At 56.1% G+C, this 21,805-nt stretch overlaps 1 protein-coding gene across 3 annotated transcripts in view; it reads left to right on the top strand.

Annotated features, from left to right (window-relative positions):
• Positions 1-170: 170 nt before the first annotated feature.
• The window catches only part of LOC105487141 (dipeptidyl peptidase 9), a 51,047-nt gene continuing 29,412 nt past the window's right edge, over positions 171-21,805 (top strand). For 2 of the 3 annotated variants that reach the window (XR_011617573.1, XM_071086892.1), the window contains exons 1-7: positions 171-340; positions 1,453-1,505; positions 4,061-4,151; positions 9,756-10,012; positions 18,869-18,981; positions 20,550-20,723; positions 20,800-20,968. Coding sequence is in view for 2 of the 3 variants with exons in the window: in XM_071086892.1 (XP_070942993.1) it covers positions 4,096-4,151; positions 9,756-10,012; positions 18,869-18,981; positions 20,550-20,723; positions 20,800-20,968 (769 nt within the window). In the remaining variant the exon portion in view is untranslated. Of the gene's footprint in view, positions 341-1,452; positions 1,506-1,682; positions 1,810-4,060; positions 4,152-9,755; positions 10,013-18,868; positions 18,982-20,549; positions 20,724-20,799; positions 20,969-21,805 lie in introns of those variants that run through there. The other variant, XM_071086893.1, reaches the window with a different exon arrangement.

Below are 21,805 nucleotides of genomic sequence, written 5' to 3'. Positions count from 1 at the left end.
ATACCAAGTCACACGGGGGTGTCTCTCCTTACCCCACCGGAAGATGTCGTTCATGGGGCGTTCCGCACCTTAGGCCGCCGACGCCGCGCCGCGGGGTTCCCCCCTAAGCGCCGCGGACGCCTTGGTACGTGCCTGGTGGTGTCCAATCCCAGGCCGCCGCCTGGGCCGCTCAACTTCCGGGTCAAAGGTGCCTGAGCCGGCGGGTCCCCTGTGTCCGCCGCCGCTGTCGTCCCCCGCGCCCGCCACTTCCGGGGCCGCAGTCCCGGGCATGGAGCCGCGACCGTGAGGCGCCGCTGGCCCCGGGACGACCTGCCCAGCCCGGCCGCCGCCCCACGTCCCGGTGAGTAGCGCCCGCGCGCCTCGTCCCGTCCCGGCCGCGACCCTGAACCCGCCATTGACCGGTCCCGCCTCGGCCCTGACCCTGCCCTCGCCATCGCCTGGCCTCCCCGCACCCCGGGGCCTCCATGCACCCGTCTGCGGGTCCCTCCAGCCCCCTGCCTCGTTTCCCCTCCGCCCCAGGCCCCCTTCCACCTTCTTTCCCTCCCCGATTCCTGCACTGGCCAGGCCACCTCCCAGTTTCTCCCTTTCCCGGTCGGGCTTCCCCACCCATCCCGTTGCTGCCCAGGCCTCCAGGCTCTGACCCCTTCCGGAGGTGGCCGCACCCAAGAACGACCTCGCTGCTGCAGGCCTTGACACCCTCTCCCCTTCCGTGCAGGCTCTGGAGGTCCCGATCTCCTCCCTCTCCCCATGCAAATGCTGTATGTGCACAGAGGCCACCTCCCTCGACCTGCATCCTGTCCTCACCCCTTTACCCCTTCCCCCAACCTTCTCCCCAAGGCTTGGTCTCCCCCGACCCAGTCCTGATCCTCAACCCTTTATTAAGGACATCCAGAGACTCTTTTTCCTGTCGAGGCGTTGGTGGTGTAGTGGTTAGCATAGCTGTCTTCCAATGGTCCAGCCCACAGGGTCCATTCCCCTTCTGTCAGCCTCCCTTCTCAGGCCTGTCCAGCCGCCCACCTTCTTCCCACACAGCCTTAGGCCAGCCCTGACACTTCCCTGTCCACACCGCCTCTGAGCCATCAAAAGCGGTCTATTCCCTTGGCCTCCACCCCCTGGTCTTCCCCAGGGGCCCCAGGAGGAAGTCACTTGCCTCCCCGGCAAGAACCAACCTGCTTTCGAGGAGCTGGGACTAAAGCCCAGGAGGTGTGGACTGTAGGCACCAATTCCTGCATGCCTCTGCTGGGTCCCGGGGGAATCGGGGCCCGTGGGATGGCTTTTCTCCCAGATTCTGTCCAGGGCATGCAGACGGTGCTGCAGAGCTTGAAGGCAGAGCTAGAATCTAGCCAGGTAGAATCGGGCCTGGCAGTCTGCAGCTCCGGAGTGGGGGAGGCTGAATGGCTAACCAGTGCTTCCATTAACCTGCCACCTTCATGACATGTTTCTCCTATAAAGGTCTGTGTCCCATGCCTGCAGCTGGAATGGAGGTTCTCTGGACCCTTTAGAAGGTCAGTTGTGCTGGGGTTTGGCAGCCAGGAAGTCTGGGGTGTGGGCTGGTGGGATTCCTATGCCTGCTCTAGAATATAGAGATTGTCAGGAAATGGATTTTTATGGCCCTGGGTGGTTGTCCTCTGCAGGGCAGTGGCTGTGGCTTTTTGTGTGCCTGCTGGAGGCTTTTCTTTCCACCCCTGTCCCCCTCTAGCTGCCCCTGGAAGGAGCTTTCTGAAGGCTTTGAGGAGAGGAAGGGGAGAGTGCTGATTTCGACAGGATTTGGTGGAGGGGTGCCTGTATCCCCCTGTACTGCCTGACCTGGTCAGTAAATGGTGTGGATTCTGCCTCTGAAAGGACTTTAGTTTGAGTCTTGCCGCTTCCTGTGGTTTTGAGTAGCTTGTTTAGTTGACAGCGCTAGCTGTCATTTAGTTTGTGCTACATCAGACACTGTTTTAAAGCTGTGTATGTGCAGTCTCATTTAATTCCTTCTGTGGCCCCAGGCGTAGATACTGTCATATCATGTTCTTGCTGGGGAAGTGGAAGCTCAGAGAGGTTCAGGGACTTCCCCAGAAGTGGCAGAGTGAGGATTTGAACCCTTCTCTCTGAGACCAGAGCCCACACTTTTCACCACTGGACTGAGATTGCAGCCAGTGATTTTTCGTGGTGACTTTATGCTTAACCTCTTCCCTTACGATCTCAGTCCTGTCCCCATGTGCTTCCCTCTCTTCTTTTGTTTTTGAGACAGAACCTCGCTGTGTCGCCCAGGCTTGAGTGCAGTGGTGCAATCTCAGCTCACTGCAACTTCCACCTTCTGAGTTCAAGCAATTCTTCTGTGTCAGCCTCCTGAGTAGCTGGGATTACAGGCTTGCACCACCACACCCGGATAATTTTTGTATTTTTAGTAGAGATGGGGTTTCACTATGTTGGCCAGGCCGGCCTAGAACTCCTGACCTCAGGTGATCTGCCCACCGCAGCCCCCCAAAGTGCTGGGATTCCAGGCGTGAGCCACTGTACCCAGCTGGCCCTCTCTTCTTTACGCCTTTGGGCAAATGCCCATCATGGGACCTGGCTTGTCTGAGAAGGTAGTTGGGCACCAGCCAAACAAGGGGCCCCTTTGACTTTAGACAGCATCCAAGAAAGGACAGTAGCTCGTTCATTCAACCTGAAATGTTTGTTGAGGACCAGGCATAGTCTGGGCTCAGGCGATCTGTTGGGACCAGGATAGATGTGATCTGCCCTGTGGAACTGACATTCCCGTGAGGAGTGCCCCCTTACCCACAGAAGGGTTTCTCAGCCTTGCCACTGATATTTAGGGTTGGGTCCTTCCTGGCAGAGGAGTGGGAGGGGGGCTCTCCTGTGCACTGTAGGGGTTGAGCAGCATCGCTGGCCTCCACCAGCCACATGCCTCCCCGCACCGTCCCAGTCGTCATTACCAAAAATGTCCCCTGCGAGGGCCAGTTATCCCCAGGTGAGACTCCCTGGGTTAGGGGATTCCATGAATCCTCAAGAGACTGTGTCCCATGATCCTCTGCCCTACGAAGGTCCCAGGAGGCTGCAGACATTGAAATCCTCACCCTGAGTGGGGAAGAAGACAGGAGGTGAATCTCAGGAGCTGGGGGGTCCCCCTCGTTTAGAATGCTTGTTCCCTGGAAAGTTTATTCCAGTATTAATATGAACATAGGCATTGAACTCAAATTTCTCCCCAAGTAATGGATGCAGGGGTCTCCAGTTTGGTATTGCTGACATTTGAGGTGGGATCCTTCTCTGGGGTGGGTCATCCTGGGCTCTGTGGGGTGCTAAGCAGCATCTCTGGGCTCCACCCACTCCATGCCAGGGGCACCCCCAAGTTGTGACAGCCGCAAATGTCTCCAGACATCATCCAGTGTCCCTTGGAGGGCCGAATCGCCCCCAGGTGAGAGCCACTCTCCCTGGGGAAGGGGACCACCGGAATGATGGTCCAGGCCATCGTGTCAGCATCCGGGTGTAGTGATGGGGGCAGTCAGGTAGCATCTTCAGATGGGGCGCTCAGGAATGACCTCTGAAGAGGTGGTATCAGGAGCCGCAGGGCAAGAAGGAGCAAGTCATATCAAAAGCAGGGAACTGGCATCTCAGGCCAAGGGGCGCGTCGTGCAGAAGCCGTGTGCTAGGAGCAAGCGGATGTGTTGAGGGACAGGAAGGAGGCAAGTACGGCCAAAGGTCACGGTCAAGGACGAAGCGAGTAGGCAAGGTCACCAGGGCCATCAGGGAGCGGCCACAGTGAGGAATTTGGGATTCTTCTGTTTCCAGCAAGTGCCCTGGTGTGGTGTCCCTGGAGTCACTTGAAACTCCCAGGGACTTCACACCTTGAAAGGAACCTGTTGAGAAAGATGCCGGTCTCTGGCAAATGCCCAGCACCGCCTGCATTTCAGGGCAGGGCCTGAAGCATCGTCTCTTCAGAATGCCCTTGGCCTCAGGGTGCTCGTGGAGGCTTGGAGGACTGCCTGGGGAAATGGGGAGGGGGCGAAGGGGGCAGGAGCGCCCACTCCCCACCTGCCGGGGTTGCAGCCCTTTGGTCTCTCCTGCTTGCCCGCAGGCACCCCTGCCCTCCTGAGGTCAGCCGAGCGGTTAATGCGGAAGGTTAAGAAACTGCGCCTGGACAAGGAGAACACCGGAAGTTGGAGAAGGTGAGGCTGGCTTTGGAGGCCCTGATCAGTGGAGATGTGGCCCAGCTTCCGGAATTCCCCAAAAGTCTGAGATCTGGAAGGCCCCTTCTTTCCCTCTCCCCTGGATTCCCCAGCAGGTCCCCAAGGCTGTTCTGGTTATTTCGAGCGAGGAGGCAGCATGGCCTAGTGTGGGATCTCCCCCTCAGCACTGTGGACATTGGGGCTGGAATGTTCTCTGGGGTGGGGCCGTCCCGGGCACTTCAGGGTGCTAAGCAGTGTCGCTGGCCTCCACCCACTTCATGCCAGGAACTCCCCTCAGTTGAGACAACCACAGATGTCTCCAGACATCGCCAAGTTTTGCTGGGGGCAGACTCACTCCTGAGCGAGAACCACTGATCTCACTGTAAGGATGTGGGTTTGGGGCTCCAAAAGACGGGTTCCACTCCCCTTCCTCGCTGGGTGACGTTGGACAGGCCATTCAACCTGACTGAGCCCTTATTTATTTATTTATTTATTTATTTATTTACTTGAGACGGAGTCTCGTTCTGTCACCCAGGCTGGAGTACAGTGGCGCGATCTTGGCGCACTGCAACCTCCACCTCCCGGGTTCAAGCGATTCTCCTGCCTCAGCCTCCCAAGTAGCTGGAACTACAGGCGTGTGCCACTACACCTGGCTAATTTCTGTATTTTTTCTTTTTTTTGAGACAGAGTCTCGCTCTGTCGCCCAGGCTTGAGTGCAGTGGCCGGATCTCAGCTCACTGCAAGCTCCGCCTCCTGGGTTTACGCCATTCTCCTGCCTCAGCCTCCCGGGTAGCTGGGATTACAGGCACCTGTCACCTCGCCCGGCAAGTTTTTTGTATTTTTTAGTAGAGACGGGGTTTCACCGTGTTAGCCAGGATGGCCTCGATCTCCTGACCTCGTGATCCGCCCGTCTCGGCCTCCCAAAGTGCTGGGATTACAGGCTTGAGCCACCGCGCCCGGCCTAATTTCTGTATTTTTAATAGAGATGGGGTTTCACCACGTTAGCCAGGATGGTCTTGATCACCTGACCTCGTGATTCACCCGCCTCGGCCTCCCAAGGTGCTGGGATTTCAGGCGTGAGCCACCGCGCCTGGTGGCTCGATTTTCTAATACTCTTAGGCTTGTTTGCTTTAATGGAGCATGCTCAGTCAGGAAGGGAATTGAAGAATGGACCAGGGAAGACAGGGACGGTGTGAAGGGCTATGATTGGCCCAGCCGTGGGCTCTAAAACCCGGCGGTTCTAGTGTCTGGTGGGCACATGCCTTAGGGGTCAGTTACTGAAGGGGATCTGTGTCCCTTCCCTTATCTGCACACACTAATGTCCCACCTGGGCACAGGCTGCTGGGTGACTCTAAAGGTTGCTCATCAAAGCTAAAGGCCCAGGCGGTGCTGGGGGCAGTTTGGTAGAACAGAGGATGACATGCTGTTTCCCCAGCAGCCCCCACTTGCAGGAGCACTTGCCTGGCCCAGGCCAGCTGCCTAAAGTCCACCTTGAGGCATTTCCCCATCTAGTGCATGGGTAGGACCCTGTCCTCACCACCCCCATACGCCCCTTGCCCCACGCCAGCCAGGGGCTCCCGCCTTTCTGTCTGCCTTATCACCTTGTGGTCGGCCCGAACTCAGAACCGCAGTCAGCACTGAATCTACGGTTCCTTCTGGGCGTCCGAATACTTCCCCCATCTCTGACTACTCCCGCGCCCCTGCTCGCCACCAAAGCACCATCTCAGACACAGATCACAGAGCTTTGGAGCTGGGCATGGTGGCTTGCACCCCTCTCATCCCAGCTATTTGCTAGACTGAGGTGGCAGGATCGCTGGAGCCCAGGAGTTTGAGACCAGCCTGAGCAACATAGCAAGACCCCGTCTCTTAAAAAAAAAAATGAAAAATTTAAAAAGGAGATCACAGATCTGCCACCCAGCCTTGACAGAGACCGTGCCAGAAGGTCTAGAGCAGAGGCACCCAGCTGATTGGCTGAAGGAAGGAGTAGGTAGACTTGAGTTAGTGGCCTGGAATCCGCTTTCATCTCTGCAGCTGTGTAAACTCTTGACTCCCTGAACCGCAGCACAGGGTGGTGCTAGGTGGAGAAAGCCAGTCACAGGCTCGCCCGCGCTCGCTCCCTTGCTCTTTCGCCAGCCTCTCTGCAGTCCGGGCTGTGCCTCCGGGTAGAAGAGAGGTGAGCAGAGGGCCAGGCTCCAGCACCAAGCCTCAGCCTGTCTGGAAGCTCAAGCTAAAGAGTCTAGCCACATCCAGAAGATTCCTGGAAGCTTCTCACGATGTCTCATTTCGTTTCTCATCTCCGGGATCGAATTTTTGCTTCTTGGGCTATCTGTGGTGATCAGAGGCAAGATCATCTTTATTGTTCTTTGCAGTGGAAATAAGGCACGCGGTTCTGTAGGTGCTTCCAGACAGGCTATCCGCGCACGGGTGGCCCCTTTGGGAACTCTGAAGGTCATATCTTTTCTTTGCTGCCGTGAGCCAGGCTTGAATTGGGGCAGCACAGCTTAGAGGGGTGCTTAGGCCGCTCAGAGGAGCTCCCCGGACTCAGTTTTCTGGGCTTGTTGCCAGCAGTGCTCCGGACGGTGTGGGTTCTTGAGTGCTCAGGCGGTCTGGTCCCAGCCCCTGCCTAACACCGCTCGTGGCTCCCCGCTGCCCTAGAGGGGAACTGCAGCTCTGCAGTGGGCAAGGACATCCTGGCGACCTGAGAGCCCTGTAAGTGCTGATATCCTTTGGTTCGTGTCTTTAGTTCCGTCTCAGCAGGAGCTGAACTAACAAACTGTGCTCCTCCAGGCTGGAGGGCAGGACACGCTGGCTCAGCCTGGATGGAGTAGGAGGAAACGAGGGAAGCGTTTTCCCCTGTCATTTCTTTGGGGTCAAGTTGGAGAGGGGCCTCCAGAAATCAGCCCACAGCCGTGATACCCAGAAGCCCCCTTCCCAAGGGGCCCCCTGCCCCTTGAGCCTTTCATATGTCCCGTGCTGAGGTGGCTTCTACTCTCCTTGGCTTCCAGGACCTTCCCTCAGGACATGGGTGTCTCGCAGAGCACTGCACGGGAAGCTCTCTGGGTTCCCACAGGACACGGGTGTCTCGCAGCGTGGCACGGGAAGCTCTCGGGGCTGCACTGTGGCTTTTCCTGCTGCAATTGCGGGGCTTGTCACACAGCATCTCAGTGGGAGGCTGGGGGCTGGGCTGCCTCCTTCGAACCCCCTTTGCTCATTCACTCGGCTCTGATTGGGAGCAAGCTCCAATGCCCTCCCAGCCTCAGTTTCCCCACCTGTAGAATGGGCTGTCACAAGCCCAAGTGAGGTGACAATTGCAGGTCCTGATCTTCCAAAGGCGCTCGTTGACGTCCTTGCCGCTCTTTCTCCCCCTCCCTCTCAGAGCGGCCTGGGGCTCTTTCTCTTGCATTGGTCAGCCTGTGGGGGCTCCCCTTGGCAAGAGGCAGAGTCTTTCCGGAACTGGCACGCCGCAGAGTCAAGGTGGCCCACTTGTCTCTGCCCTTTACTTCTCTCACACCCGGTCCCCGCTGTCCACTCCCTTGGGTTTTCCCACTTCCTCCGAGCGAGCAGCGACTTCCCCAAGCCAGGCTGTTGGTCCCAGAGGACAGGGCTTCTGGCGAGGTCGGCAGTCACTTGGAGCCCACAGAGGGAAGTGAGACCGGCCCCGGTGCCACCCCTTCCAGACCACTGGCTCTTGCAGAACTGGGTCACTGCGGCCATGTTTAGACTTCTGTAAAACAAATATTTGCCTGGCCAGTCCAGTCAGGTGAGGGCGGGAGTGGGGTGGCGGGAGCTGTGACACTGCAGCGGCTGCTCGTGGTGACTGCTTTGCAGATCCAGAGTGTCCTGAGTGGGAGGAACGAGTGGGATATTCTTTGGGGAAGTGTGTGCCATTCACCCTCTCACCTGCACCTCCCCCATCCCGAGGCTCTGGAAATTCCAGTGAAGGCCAAACGTCTTCCTGGCTGGACAGCAAGCCAGCAGCACAGGTGACCAGGATGGCTTTTCATTCCTTCACGCCCGGGCCTCTCCCGAGACCCAGCGTGTCTCCCTGCGGGCCCGGTGAGAGATAGTCATTCCACAGTGCTCCGCAGGATGCCTGCCGTGTGCCAGCCACCAGCTAAGGTTCTGGGAGCACAGCTGTGAATGGGACAGATGTGGGGGAGACAGGGGTCCCACAAATAACCGCTGTGATGACGGTGGAGGGACGGGGGCAGCCAGGTGGCGTGTGAAAGGTGAGCAGAAGGACCAGCTTCGGCCTGGATGGTTGTGCGAGGTTTCTGAGGGCCTGCCAAGTACTTAAGCTGAGGTCTGATTAGAAGTTGGTCAAGGCCGGGCGCGGTGGCTCAAGCCTGTAATCCCAGCACTTTGGGAGGCCAAGGCGGGCGGATCACAAGGTCAGGAGATCGAGACCACAGTGAAACCCCGTCTCAACTAAAAAAAAAAATACAAAAAATTAGCCGGGCGCGGTGGCAGGCGCCTGTAGTCCTAGCTACTCAGGAGGCTGAGGCAGGAGAATGGCGTGAACCGAGGAGGCGGAGCTTGCAGTGAGCCAAGATTGCGCCACTGCACTCCAGCCTGGGCAACAGCGTGAGACTCCGTCTCAAAAAAAAAAAAAAAAAAAAGAAGTTGGTCAAGCAGGCCGGGCGCAGTGGCTCACGCCTGTAATCCCAACACTTTGGGAAGCTGAGGGAGGTGGATCACTTGAGGTCAGGAGTTCGAGAGCAGCCTGACCAACATAGTGAAACCCCATCTCTACTAAAAATACAAAAAAATCAGCTGGGCGTGGTGGCAGGCGCCTGTAATCTCAGCTACTTGGGAGGCTGAGGCAGGAGAATCACTTGAACCTGAGAGGCAGAGGCTGCAGTGATCCGAGATCATGCACTCCAGCCTGGGCAACAGAGTAAGACTCTGTCTCAAAAAAAAAAAAAACAAAGCATATATATATATGTGAAGTTAAGTAAAGTGAGGAAAAATGCACTCCGAGCAGGAGGTCCAGCATGTGCAGGGGCCCTGTGGTGGAAAGGAACTCGGCCTGTTTGAGGAGCTGAGTGAAGGCTGGTTTGGCTGGGGCACGGGAATAAGGAGGATGAGATTCAAGGCCGTGGCAGGGGTCAGCGAGAGCCTTGAGGTGTGGCGAGGACTGCTTGTGACCCCGGGGACTGTGGAAAACCAGGAAGGGTTTTAAGCGATGGGGTCTTGGCAGTGGATGTGGAATATCCTGGTGGGAGGTGGTTTCAGTCATTCAACCAAAGCCCAGCATGGCGGCTCACCCCTGTCATCCCAGCCACTTGGGAGGCTGACGCAGGAGGATTGCTTGTGGCCAGGAGTTTGAGACCAGCCTGGGGAACATAGTTGAGACCCCCATCTCCAAAAAGAAGAAAGTTTTTAAAAATCATTCATTGGAGAGGTGATGGTGGCTTGAATCTCAGCAGCTTTGGTGACATGGAGAGAGGTGGAGGTGGACCAACCCAAGAAGGGTTTAGGGAGTGGGAAGCGGCAGGGGTGGGCTCGTCCAGAAGAATCTAAGTGCCTCGCAAGGGGCAGTGTTGGAGCAGCTCGTAGGTAAAGCAGTTCTCCTTTCTCATGGTCTTTGCTCCCTCCGCACAGCTTCTCGCTGAATTCCGAGGGGGCTGAGAGGATGGCCACCACCGGGACCCCAACAGCCGACCGAGGCGACGCAGCCGCCACGGATGACCCGGCCGCCCGCTTCCAGGTGCAGAAGCACTCTTGGGACGGGCTCCGGAGCATCATCCACGGCAGCCGCAAGTACTCAGGCCTCATTGTTAACAAGGCGCCCCACGACTTCCAGTTTGTGCAGAAGACGGATGAGTCTGGGCCCCACTCCCACCGCCTCTACTACCTGGGTAAGCTGGGACCTGCAGGCCACCTGGGCGGGGACAGCATCTGGGACCGCGGTGCCCTGGTCCTCTCTGTTCCCAGAGGTCCGCAGGAGTCAGAAGATGTGCTCGGATGGCCGGGCCCTGGGCGTGCTGTTCTTCAAGGCTCAGCCACAGACGGCTCTGACTACAGGGAAGGGTTGCCCAGGGTGGGTGGGGAGGTCCCCGGAGGGTCAGCCATGGAGGGAGCCATGCACAGGGCAGCCCTGCTCCTCTGTGTGGCCGGGATGGCTTAAGCTGGCCCTGTGGCTCCGAGCCCGGAGATTGTTTCCAGTGCTAGTCAGCTGGGTCCACCCCCTGAGTCACTTCCCAGCCACCTGGTCCGGGCTGGGTGGGGCTCGTGACAAACAGGACTGGACTGAACCATTCCTAGAGGGAGTTGGGAGTAACTCCGGTGGGAGCTTACCACGGAGGCGCATCAGGAAGGATCCTGAGGCTCCAGGAAAGCCTCCTGGATGGCGGAAGCTGGTCTGCCGCCGGTGACAGCACAGGGGCACCTTGCCACACGCTTGCAGCCCCTGCTGCAGGCCCTGGATCAACACTTCCTCCTCTGGGCGTGTGCCTGCATGCAGCTCCTTCTGCAGCGTCTGCAGTGCCTCATGGGACTGGGCTCCTCTGCACCACAAATGCCTTCAGGGCGCGGGTTAGGCTGCATGTTCTCCAGCAGCCTCTGCAGCCATGGCGGGCCTGGCTCCCATGAGTTAGGCAGCGGATATCCGGATGGTACCCACTGCGCCCAGAGGCCTTAAAAGCTGGGAGGAAGGACACCTTGGAGAGATCAGCCAGGCCTGTGTCTTTGAAAGCAGCGTGACACATGGCTGGGCACCACAGGCAGCGTCTCTCCCGCTTGGCACCACGGACACTGGAGCCAGATCATTCTCTGGGGTGGGGCTGTCCGGCCACTGCAGGGTCCTGAGCAGTGTTCCTGACCTCCACCCACTCCATGCCAGGAGCAGCCACGTCCTCAGACATTGCCAAGTGTTCCTTGGGGGTGGGGTGGCACTGGGATCCTTGTCTAGGCTGCTGCGCTCATCCACGGGACTCAGGGTGGGGCCCTCAGCCTCTGAGCCCAGGCTCGCATGTGCTGCGGCCCCAGCCAGCATTGGAACCAGTGAACGGCTGTTGTCCTCTGCCTGTGGCTGACCACGTGCTAACGACAGTGACCGAGGTGGACACCAGGTGGCTGTCCTCTTTCCCCCGTCAGCGCAGTCCCTCTCCACAGACAGGCTGGTGTGGGCATCAGATGGCGGTTTGGCAAACAAAGAATTTAAAAGGAAGAATCATCCAGAATGGGTCGGCAGGCGACAGCCTTCTTCAGAAGTCAGGTTTTCCTGGTCCCCATTAGTTTCCTGACAACTTTGGCCGTTCTCAAGCTACAGCGGGAGAGTCACCACAACAGAGATCATATGGCCCACGTGGCCAAAAACATTTACTGTCTTTTATTTTTTATTTTTTTTAGAGATGAGGTCTCCATTGCCTAGGCTGGAGTGCAGTGGTGTAATCACAGCTCACTGCAGCCTGGCACTCCCTGGCTCAGATGATCCTCCCAACCTCAGCCCTCCAGGTAGCTGGGACTAAAGGCATGTGCCACCATGCCCAGACAGTTTTTTGTAGAGATGAGGTTTTGCCATGTTGCCCAGGCTGGTCTCAAACCCCTAGGCTCAAGCAATCCTTTTGCCTCAGCCTCCCCAAATGCTAGGGTTTCAGGCGTGAGCCTCTGTACCTAGGCTGTCTGGGCCTTTAAGAATGCTGGCCGGCAGGTCGGGCGCGGTGGCTCAAGCCTGTAATCCCAGCACTTTGGGAGGCCGAGACGGGCGGATCACGAGGTCAGGAGATCGAGACCATCCTGGCTAACACGGTGAAACCCCGTCTCTACTAAAAAATACAAAAAACTAGCCGGGCGAGGTGGCGGGCGCCTGTAGTCCCAGCTACTCGGGAGGCTGAGGCAGGAGAATGGCGTAAACCCGGGAGGCGGAGCTTGCAGTGAGCTGAGATCCGGCCACTGCACTCCAGCCTGGGTGGCAGAGCGAGACTCCGTCTCAAAAAAAAAAAAAAAAAAAAAGAATGCTGGCCAACTCCAGTCTGGGAGAAATTGGACTGAAATGGCTTGAGTCTCAATAACCTGAGAGAGGTTGGCTGTTGCGACGGCAAGTGTCCAGACCAAGGCTGCCATGGGCCGTTGCCCCTTTTTTATCCCATGGCATCCCCGGCCGCTTGCTCCCGTTGGGGTTGCTGTCCTGGTCAGGGTGTTTGGAGGAGTTTTCTGTGGCTGCCATTGTGAAAGTGATTCTCTCACAGTTCTAGAGGGCAGAAATTCAAGATCAACGTACCAGTCCTGGCCTCTTCCAGCTTCTGGTTGCAGCCGGCATCTCTTGGCTTGTGGCCACAACATTGGAACCTCTTGCCTTGATGGTCACACAGCCTCTTTCTCCTACTCCTCTTCTGTCTGAAATTCCCCTCTGCCTTTTTTTTTTTTTTTTTTTTTTTTTGAGATGGAGTCTCGCTCTGTCACCCAGGCTGGAGTGCAATGGTGCGATCTCAGCTCACTGCAATTTCCACCTCTCCTGGTTTCAAGTGATTCTCCTGCCTCAGCCTCCCGAGTAGCTGGGATTACAGGTGTCTGCCACCATACCTAGCTAATTTTTGTATTTTTAGTAGAAGTGGGGTTTCTCCATGTTGGCCAGGCTGGTCTCAAACTCCCGACCTCAGGTGATCCGCCTACCTCAGCCTCCCAAAGTGCTGAGATTACAGGAGTGAGCCACCGTGCCTGGCCTGCCTCCCTCTGATAAGGACTCATGATGCCATCTGGCTCACTTGGGTAATCCAGGATCATCTCCTCAGCTCAAGAGCCTTCACTTAATCCCAGCTGCACAGGCTTGTCTCTCTGTGTAACGTAGCCTCCACACCCAAGCCCCAGGGTGCGGACACCTCTCTGTCAGGGCCGTCATTCAAATCTCCGCCGAGCTGCTAAAAGGTACAGAAACTCTCCAAGCTCGTCTGAGCCATGAAGTACCCCTGGAGTAAAGGTGGAGGGGCATCCCATGGAATCCAAGAGCAGAAAGCTTGTTGGACCTCAGGAAGCAGCACCTGAGAACCGGAGCCTTCCAGAAGCCAGGCATCCTCCCATGTGTGCGTCTCCATGGGTCCACCCAACCTGGCTGCCCGCCTGTCTTCTACAACCCTCCACGGCCCCTGGGATTCCACGCCTCAGGTTCTAGCCACCAGCAGAAACGGAGGAACTTTCTCTAAATTTCCGGGACAAAGAATCATATTGACTCCGCATAGATGAGGTCGTCGGGTCGCCTGTGGCTTGTGTGTGTCTGGGGCTCGGATGGGCAGGTCCTCACAATACCCTGGAGGTACTGAGGGCCCACCCCAGTGGGCATGAACTTGACAGAAACCCCAGAATGTACCTAGAGCAGCTCAGAAACCAGACTGCCCCTTTCTGGGTGACATTCACCCTTCACCTACTCCAGTCTGTCACTTAACACTGTCAGGGGCAGCACTGAGCTCACGTCACATCCAGGTTCTCGGGGCAGGCCTCCCCACAGCCTCTGAGTAATAATAACACTTCTTAGCACTAGCCCAGCATCCAGACTCCAAGGCCAGGCCTGGCCTGCTGCTCAAAGCATGGGACCTGTTCCCTCTGCTCCCTCTGGGGACCCGTGTTCTCAGCAGGCACCAGGTTTGCTGTGGGGCGTGTGGAGCTAATCACTGGGCCCCTCCGGAAGGCCTCTTTCAGATCCACATGATGAAGCCCCCAGCGTCAGGCTAGCAGGAGCGGGGGAACATGCAGTTCCTGCTGCTGGGAAGATGGGCTGGGCCTGGCTCAGGTTCCAGGCCTCAGACTGCAGCATTGGGAAACGCTCCCAACCCTGTACCTGCCCCATGCAGACCGGCCTCTCCCCACTGCAAACGGTGACTTCTGTGGCTGGAGGAGGCCACAGGGTTCCAGACAGCTCTGGAACTCCCTCGGAAGGGAAAGCAAGAATTCCTGTCTCCCGGCGTCCCAGGCCGAGACCCAGGGGAGAGCCCAGCCCTGTGTGGATCACAATCCCCCACCAGGCCAGCCACATGAGGCCACAGCGTGCAGTGACGGGAAACGGTGTTTGCGCAGGCCTGGGTCACCGGGGCGTGGGTGGGTGACAGGTTGGCGGCAGGCGTGTTTGCAGGGGCAGAGCTGGTGAGGGAGGTCTGAGGAGGGATGGGGCATCAGAAATCCACAGCTCTTGGCAGTCACCTCCAGCCCTTGCCTCAAAAGGCCGGTTGTCACCATCATGGTGCGGCCAGCAGCAGCTCACCCGAGGAATGTGCTGGCAGGGGCCATTTGGTGATCATTGATTAATCAGCCTGGAGGGAGGTGGCCCTGGTGTCCTTGGCAAGTCTGTGGGTTTGACTTCCTGTTTGGAAAGCTCTCGCTCTCCCGCAGAGTCCCTGTGGACCAGTTGCCCAGGCCCTCCCATCCCTCCCACCCCTCCTGTTGGCCCAGGGTGCTTTTTAAAAATTTAGATGTAATTCACATGGTTTCATTTTTGAAGGTGTGAAACTCAGTGGCTTTTAGTTGTGCATTCACAGAGTTGTGCAGCCATCACCATTGTCTACTTCCAGAACATTCCCTCACCCAAAAAGCAACCCCGTCCCCATCAGCCATCATTCCCCAGCCCTGGGCAACCATGAACCCACTTCCTGTCTCTGTGGATTGGCCTATTCTGGACATTTCACACGAATGAAATCACACATCACTCAACTCTCATCCCCACGGGCGTCCGGACGGTCGGGGTCCCGGCAGTGTCAAGGGCTCTGAGAGATTGAGTCGTGTTTCCTGCACTTGGGTTCTTTTGCTCACCCCTGACTCTCCGCACGATTTTTCTCCTTCCCACACACATCTCACTGAACTTTGCATTTTCCATAAATACACTTTAAAAGGAACCCTGTTGCCGGGCGCGGTGGCTCACGCCTGTAATCCCAGCACTTTGGGAGGCCGAGGCAGGTGGATCACGAGGTCAGGATTTCAAGACCAGTCTGGCTAACAGTGAAACCCTGTCTCTACTAAAAATACGAAACATTAGCCAGGTATGGTGGTATGTGCCTGTGATCCCAGGTACTGGGAGGCTGAGGCAGGAGAATCGCATGAACCCAGAAGGTGGAGATTGCAGTGAGCCGAGATCGTGCCATTGCACTCCAGCCTGGGCAACAGTGCAAGACTCTGTCCCAAAAAAACAAACTTTTAGGTTCAAGGGTACATGTGCAGGTTTGTTACACAGGTAAACTTGTGTCACAGTGGTTTATTGTACAGATTATTTTATCACCAAGGTACTAAGCCTAGTACCCAATAGTTCTTTTGTCTGCTTCTCCCCCTCCACCCTCCACCCTCCAGTAGGCCCCAGTATGTGTTCTGCTCCATATGTCCGTGTGTTCTCATCATTTAACTCCCACTTTTAAAGTGAGAATGTGTGGTATTTGGTTTTCTGTTCCTGCATTAGTTTTCTAAGGATAATGGTCTCCTGTTCCATCTATGTCCCTGCAAAGGACATGAGCTCATTCTTTTTTATGGCTGCATAATACTCCCTGGTATATAGGTACTACATTTTCTTTCTTTTTTTTGAGATGGAGTCTCGCTCTGTCGCCCAGGCTGGAGTGCAGTGGCGTGATCTCGGCTCACTACAAGCTCCGCCTCCCGGGTTCACACCATTCTCCTGCCTCAGCCTCCGGAGTAGCTGGGACTACAGGCACCTGCCACCACGCCCGGCTAATTTTTTTGTATTTTTAGTAGAGATGGGGTTTCACCGTGTTAGCCAGGATGGTCTCAATCTCCTGACTTCGTGATCCGCCCGCCTTGGCCTCCCAAAGTGCTGGGATTATAGGCGTGAGCCACCACGCCCGGCCATATGTACACGTTTTCTTTATCCAGTCTACCGTTGATGGATTTAGGCTGATTCCGTGTCTTTGCTGTTGTGAATAGTGAGAAGGTTCTATTTCATCCCACTGAACCCGCAGCTACAGTTACCCCAAAGGCAGCGGCAGAGGAGTTCCCACAAGGAAGTGCCCTGAGCCGTCCCCAGATGGGGCTGGTTGGGATTCCAAAGAAAGGAACCCTAAATACCAGGGGGATGAGTCCAAAGCATTTCCTAGGGGCCTTCGGTGCAGAGTAGGCTTCGGTGTCCTTGCAGTGGGCATCAGAGAAAAGCACATTCTATAGCCAGGTGTGTCCTCGGCAAGGGGCTCAGGGTATAGAGTTTATGTGAGGGTTTAAGGATTTTGGCTCAGGGCCAGGGCTGGCTTTCGGTATTTATCGGTGCCTGGGAATGTTCTAGGCTCTGGTTCAAGCCTGCAGGGAAAAACCTGCAACTGGCTGGGCCACAGAGGTCAGGGCACTCTGTGATTTTTCAGTCAGGACACAGAAAGAAAGCAGGGGAAACTGGAGGACCCTGCGGCTGCCTATAACGAGAAATAAAAATGGCACAGATATTATTTATTAAGCACTAATCCTGGAGGCGGTGAGCTTGTGGCTTTCCTGTTCTCTTAGCAAGCGAGGGCCGGGTGTGGTGGCTCATGCCTGTAATCCCAGCACTTTGGGAAGCCGAGGTGGGCGGATCACCTGAGGTCAGGAGTGTAGACCAGCCTGGCCAACATGGTGAAACCCCATCTCTACTAAAAATACAAAAAATAGGCTGGGCACGGTGGCTCAAGCCTGTAATCCCAGCACTTTGGGAGGCTGAGGCGGGCGGATCACGAGGTCAGGAGATCGAGACCATCCTGGCTAACACAGTGAAACCCCGTCTCTTAAAAAAAAAAAAATACAAAAAATTAGCTGGGCGTGGCAGTGGGCGCCTGTAGTCCCGGCTACTCGGGAGGCTGAGGCAGGAGAATGGCGTGAACCCAGGAGGCAGAGGTTGCAGTGAGCCCAGATCGTGCCGCTGCACTCCAGCCTGAGTGACAGAGCAAGACTCGAAAAAAAAAAACAAAAAAACAAAAAGCCAGCATGGTGGCGGATGCCTGTAATCCCAGCTACTCAGGAAGCTGAGGCAGGAGAATCGCTTGAACCTGGGAGGTGGAGGCTGCAGTGAGCCAAGATCGTGCCACTGCACTCCAGCCTGGGTGACAGAGCAAGAATCTGTCTCAAAAAAAACAAAAAAACAAAAAAACAAAGACAAGTATGAGGAGGTCCTGAAAAGAGGACAGGACAGCACCAATCCAAGGCTTCCTCCTGGAGAAACTCAGGGTTGAAAATAGAGCAAGGAGGGGCCAGGGCTCCGAGCTGTCTGTGACTCGTCGTTAACCATGTCATGTTTGTGGGCCACCGGACAGCTTTATGCTTGGAGGAGCCCTGTCCTGGTTTCTCAGTGGCGTTGCATGGAGAGGGGAAACCAAAGCTTCCCAGGGATTACCATCCTGCTTCTGCCATTCCCTTTTCTAATGACAATGGTCCCGTCATCCAGCAAATCTAAGACGTGAGCATTTGGAAAATACAGTTATTTTATTTGCCACTAAGAACCTGATCGCGCGTTCCCCAGTAAGACCTATCCCAAGCGCAGAGACACACGTACGTGGAAAGCCACGTCCTACTGATGAAATACGCTGATTTCACAGAGGGTCACACGCATTGTGCCAAGAGCTTTACGTTGCTTAACTCATGTAATCCACCTAAAACCCTCACTTGGCAGCTCTCACTACCGTCATTTTCTACAGAAGCTTTGATTAAATCAGTGGTTTGAGGTTGGGGGTGATTCTGCGCTTGCAAGGGACACTGGGAGATGCCTGGGGATATGTGTGGTTGTCACGACTGTGGGGTGCCCCTGGCATGAAGTGGGTGGAAGATGGGGATGCTGCTTAGAGCCCCGCAGTGCCCAGGACGGCCCCACCCCAAAGGATGGTCCAGGCCCAAATGTGATTAGGGGTGAGATTGGGAAATACTGGACCAGGTGCATGCTTCCCCATTCCCTTTTTTTATGACAGTCTTGCTCTGTCACCCAGGCTGGACTGTAGTGCCACAATCTCGGCTCACTGCAACTTCTGCCTCCCGGGTTCAAGCGATTCTCCTGCCTCAGCCTCCTGAGTAGCTGGGACTACAGGCATGTGCCACCATGCCCGGCTAATTTTTGTGTTTTTAGTAGAGACAAGGTTTCACCATGTTGGCCAGGCTGGTCTCGAACTCCTGACCTCAAGTCATCTGCCTGACTTGGCCTCCCAAAGTGCTGGGATCACAGGCGTGAGCCGTGTCGCTTGGCCCTTATTTCTTTTTGATGGTTTTGCTCTCCCTCTAATCCTACATTAATTTAATTCTTGTCCTCTGTAAAAGCCTTGATAAAGAAGGGCCTTGGAGAGCTGAACCCAACCTGTTGAGAGTTGGATGTTTGTTCCTGACTGCCCTTGTTGTTCTCTTGTGTACGATTTCTTTTTCTTTTTTTCTTCTGTCTGTTTTATTTTATTTTATTTTATTCTTTTTTTTGAAACGGGGTCTTGCTGTGTTGCCCAGGCTGGTCTCAAACTCCTGGGCTCAGGCAGTCCTCTCGCCTCGGCCTCCCAAAGTGCTGAGATTACAGACGAGAGCTACTGTGCCCAGCCTCTTGTGTGCTGTTTCTTCAGTAATTTGGGCCATGAGATTCACAGAAGTATCTCAGGTGGAAGACCCTACTGCCTACATATGCAAACCCGGGATCCATAGCTTTCCTGAGAGGGCTTTCCCGCCAGTGGCCTGGTAGAATGTTCTAGAAGCAGAGGGAACCAGCTAGGCCCAGCCGCAGGGAGTCAGCATCGTGGCTGAGGGCATCTCCCCATCCTGAGCCAGGGTACCCGTTCTGGGTGTTTCCTTTCTCCCCTTAGGGATGCCATATGGCAGCCGAGAGAACTCCCTCCTCTACTCTGAGATTCCCAAGAAGGTCCGGAAAGAGGCTCTGCTGCTCCTGTCCTGGAAGCAGATGCTGGATCATTTCCAGGTGAGCTGTGCTGTTGGGCGTGGGCCCTGCCGTGGGCGAGGAGGTGGGCAAAGGCCAGCCCCACAGGCCATACACACCTTCGGTCACCTCTCTTCCCCACCGGCTGTGGGTTTCCGCAAACCCTCTGTCCTGTGGACTGTGGCGGGTGAGCCTTCCCTCCTCCGCACGACCACCTGTACTCAAGCAACAGAGAAACTCTTACCAAAAGCATCTCTTTCTTTTAACCGCATCACCAAAGACTGGGAATTAACCTGGCTTGAGGCCCTTTTGGAGAGACTGGTTAATTATTAATCTCACCCAGTGTTGGCTCTCTAGGGATGGTTGAGGGAGGAAAAATGCCTTTTGCATTGGCGTGTTTTTGTGTTTGATGATTGGGAGGCCGAGGCAAGAGGATTGCTTAAGCCCAAGAATTTGAGACCAGACTGGGGAACACAGCAAGACCCTGTCTCTACAAAAAATAAAATTAGCCAGGCCTGATGGCACTCGCCTTGTAGTTCCAGCTAATTGGTAGGCTGAGATGGGAGGATCGCTTGAACCCGGGAGTGCAAGGGTACAGTGAGTCATGATCTCACCATTGCACTCCAGCCTGGGAGATAGCGAATCCCCCGCTCTAAAATAGTAACAATGTAACAATAAAATAATATAACATTATAACATAGTAACAACACAAACATAACAATGTAACAATAATGATATCTAACCTTGTCTCTGAGATCCTGGCACTCCCACTTTCTCCACCACTGGTTCACTGGCCCTCACTTTGGCCTGTCTCTGCGTCCCCAAGCCAATGTCCTCATATTTACACTACTTTCCACAGAGTGTAGGGGGTAATTTTGCTTTAGATTCTGCTTTTTTGTTTGTTTGTTTGTTTTTTGAGACAAAGTCTCGCTCTGTCACTCAGGCTGTAGTGCAGGGGTGCAATCTTGGCTCACTGCAGCCTCTGCCTCCCAGGTTCAAGCGATTCTTCTGCCTCAGCCTCCTGAGTAGCTGGGACTACAGGCGCGTGCCACCCACACCCGGCTAATTTTTGTATTTTTAGTAAATGTGGGGTTTCACTATATTGGCCAGGCTGGTCTCAAACTCCTGACCTCTGGATCTGCCCACCTTGGCTTCCCAAAGTGCTGGGATTACAAAATCGAAAGCTCTTGATGGGAAGGGATTGTGAACAGGGTAGGAGGGTGGGGAGTCCGTAAGATTGGCACTAGGGACCCAGAGAGAGCACTCTGGTGGTGTGAGGCAGGGGACAGCCCATCCCAGGGGCCCCATCTGCCGTGGAGAGGGTCTGTGGGGAGGGAGCTCAGGAAGTGAGGAGGCTTCTGGCCCCAGAGTCTCCCCCGCCACCTCCTAGGACACTCAGCCAGTCCTGCAGGGCCAGGTTTGCTGGCAATCTTTGGCCACCCACTGGGTCAGGGGCTCCGGCATCCCATTCTGCCCAGTGCAGGAAGTTCTCTCTGGTGAGGCCCAAAGTCAGATTCCTTGGGAATGCCCCAGCCCAAGGATCTCTGCCCTGGTCAGTGGGGGATCCTCTTTGCCCGCTGACGCTGCCCCCGTCGCCCATATGTTTCCAGGCCACGCCCCACCACGGGGTCTACTCTCGGGAGGAGGAGCTGCTGAGGGAGCGGAAGCGCCTGGGGGTCTTTGGCATCACCTCCTACGACTTCCACAGCGAGAGCGGCCTCTTCCTCTTCCAGGCCAGCAACAGCCTCTTCCACTGCCGCGATGGCGGCAAGAACGGCTTCATGGTGAGCCCCGGCCCTGGCCGCGTGCAGGGGCGGCGTGGCGGGTCCCTCCCCCTGAGCCGGGTGTCTCTGTCCTCAGGTGTCCCCTATGAAACCGCTGGAAATCAAGACCCAGTGCTCAGGGCCCCGGATGGACCCCAAAATCTGCCCTGCCGACCCTGCCTTCTTCTCCTTCATCAACAACAGCGACCTGTGGGTGGCCAACATCGAGACAGGCGAGGAGCGGCGGCTGACTTTCTGCCACCAAGGTGGGGCCAGCCCCTCCTGTGCACGGCCACCACAGCCACCTGGCCAGCTTCCAGAAGGCCCTGTTGCCCCCACAGCCAGGGTCTTCCTGCATGCACCCCTCACAAGCCACGCTCCCGTGCAGACCTTCTGTGGCCTGCCATGTCTCCCAGGAGGTCTGTAGTTTTCTTTTCTTTTCTTTTCTTTTTTTTTTTGAGCGAGTCTCAGGCGGAGCGCTCTTGCCCAGGCAGAGTGCAGTGGTGTGATCTCGGCTCGCTGCAACCTCTGCCTCTTGGGTTCAAGCGATTCTCCTGCCTCAGCCTCCCAAGTAGCTGGGATTACAGGTGCCTGCCACCACGCCTGGCTAATATTTTTTTTTTTTTTTTTAATTGTGACAAGGTTTTCTCATGTTGGCCAGGCTGCTCTTGAGCTCCTGACCTCAAATGATCCACCTGCCTCGGCCTCCCAAGGTCCTGGGATTACAGGCATGAGCCACCGCGCCCGGCCGCTCTGTGGTTTTCTGCAGCAGGCGTCGGCCCAGCCACGGTGCTCTGCCAGGTGCTCCTGGGCATTTCTGCCCCTGCACACCTTCCCCTCCACTCTGCCTGTCCGGCCCCATCAAGTCAAGGCCACATCTCACCTGCTTCCTGTGTGTTCTGTCCACTCCCCTGCTCACCAGAAGTGACCCCATCCTTCCTTGTCCTGGTTTCAAGTCACTGATCGCTGCCTCTCCGTCCCATGAGCCCAGGTCCCACTTTTCCAAACCTGGGCACTCAGCGATGTCCAGAGACGTTTTGAGATGGCACACTTGGGCAGGGGTGCTCCTGGCCTGCCATGGAGTGAGTGGAGGCCAGGACACT

The sequence above is a fragment of the Macaca nemestrina genome, chromosome 20 (assembly GCF_043159975.1).
Source record: "Macaca nemestrina isolate mMacNem1 chromosome 20, mMacNem.hap1, whole genome shotgun sequence".
Taxonomy (NCBI): domain Eukaryota; kingdom Metazoa; phylum Chordata; class Mammalia; order Primates; family Cercopithecidae; genus Macaca; species Macaca nemestrina.
The sequence above is the reverse complement of the archived record's forward strand: the minus strand, read 5'-3'. Positions and strand labels throughout refer to the sequence as shown.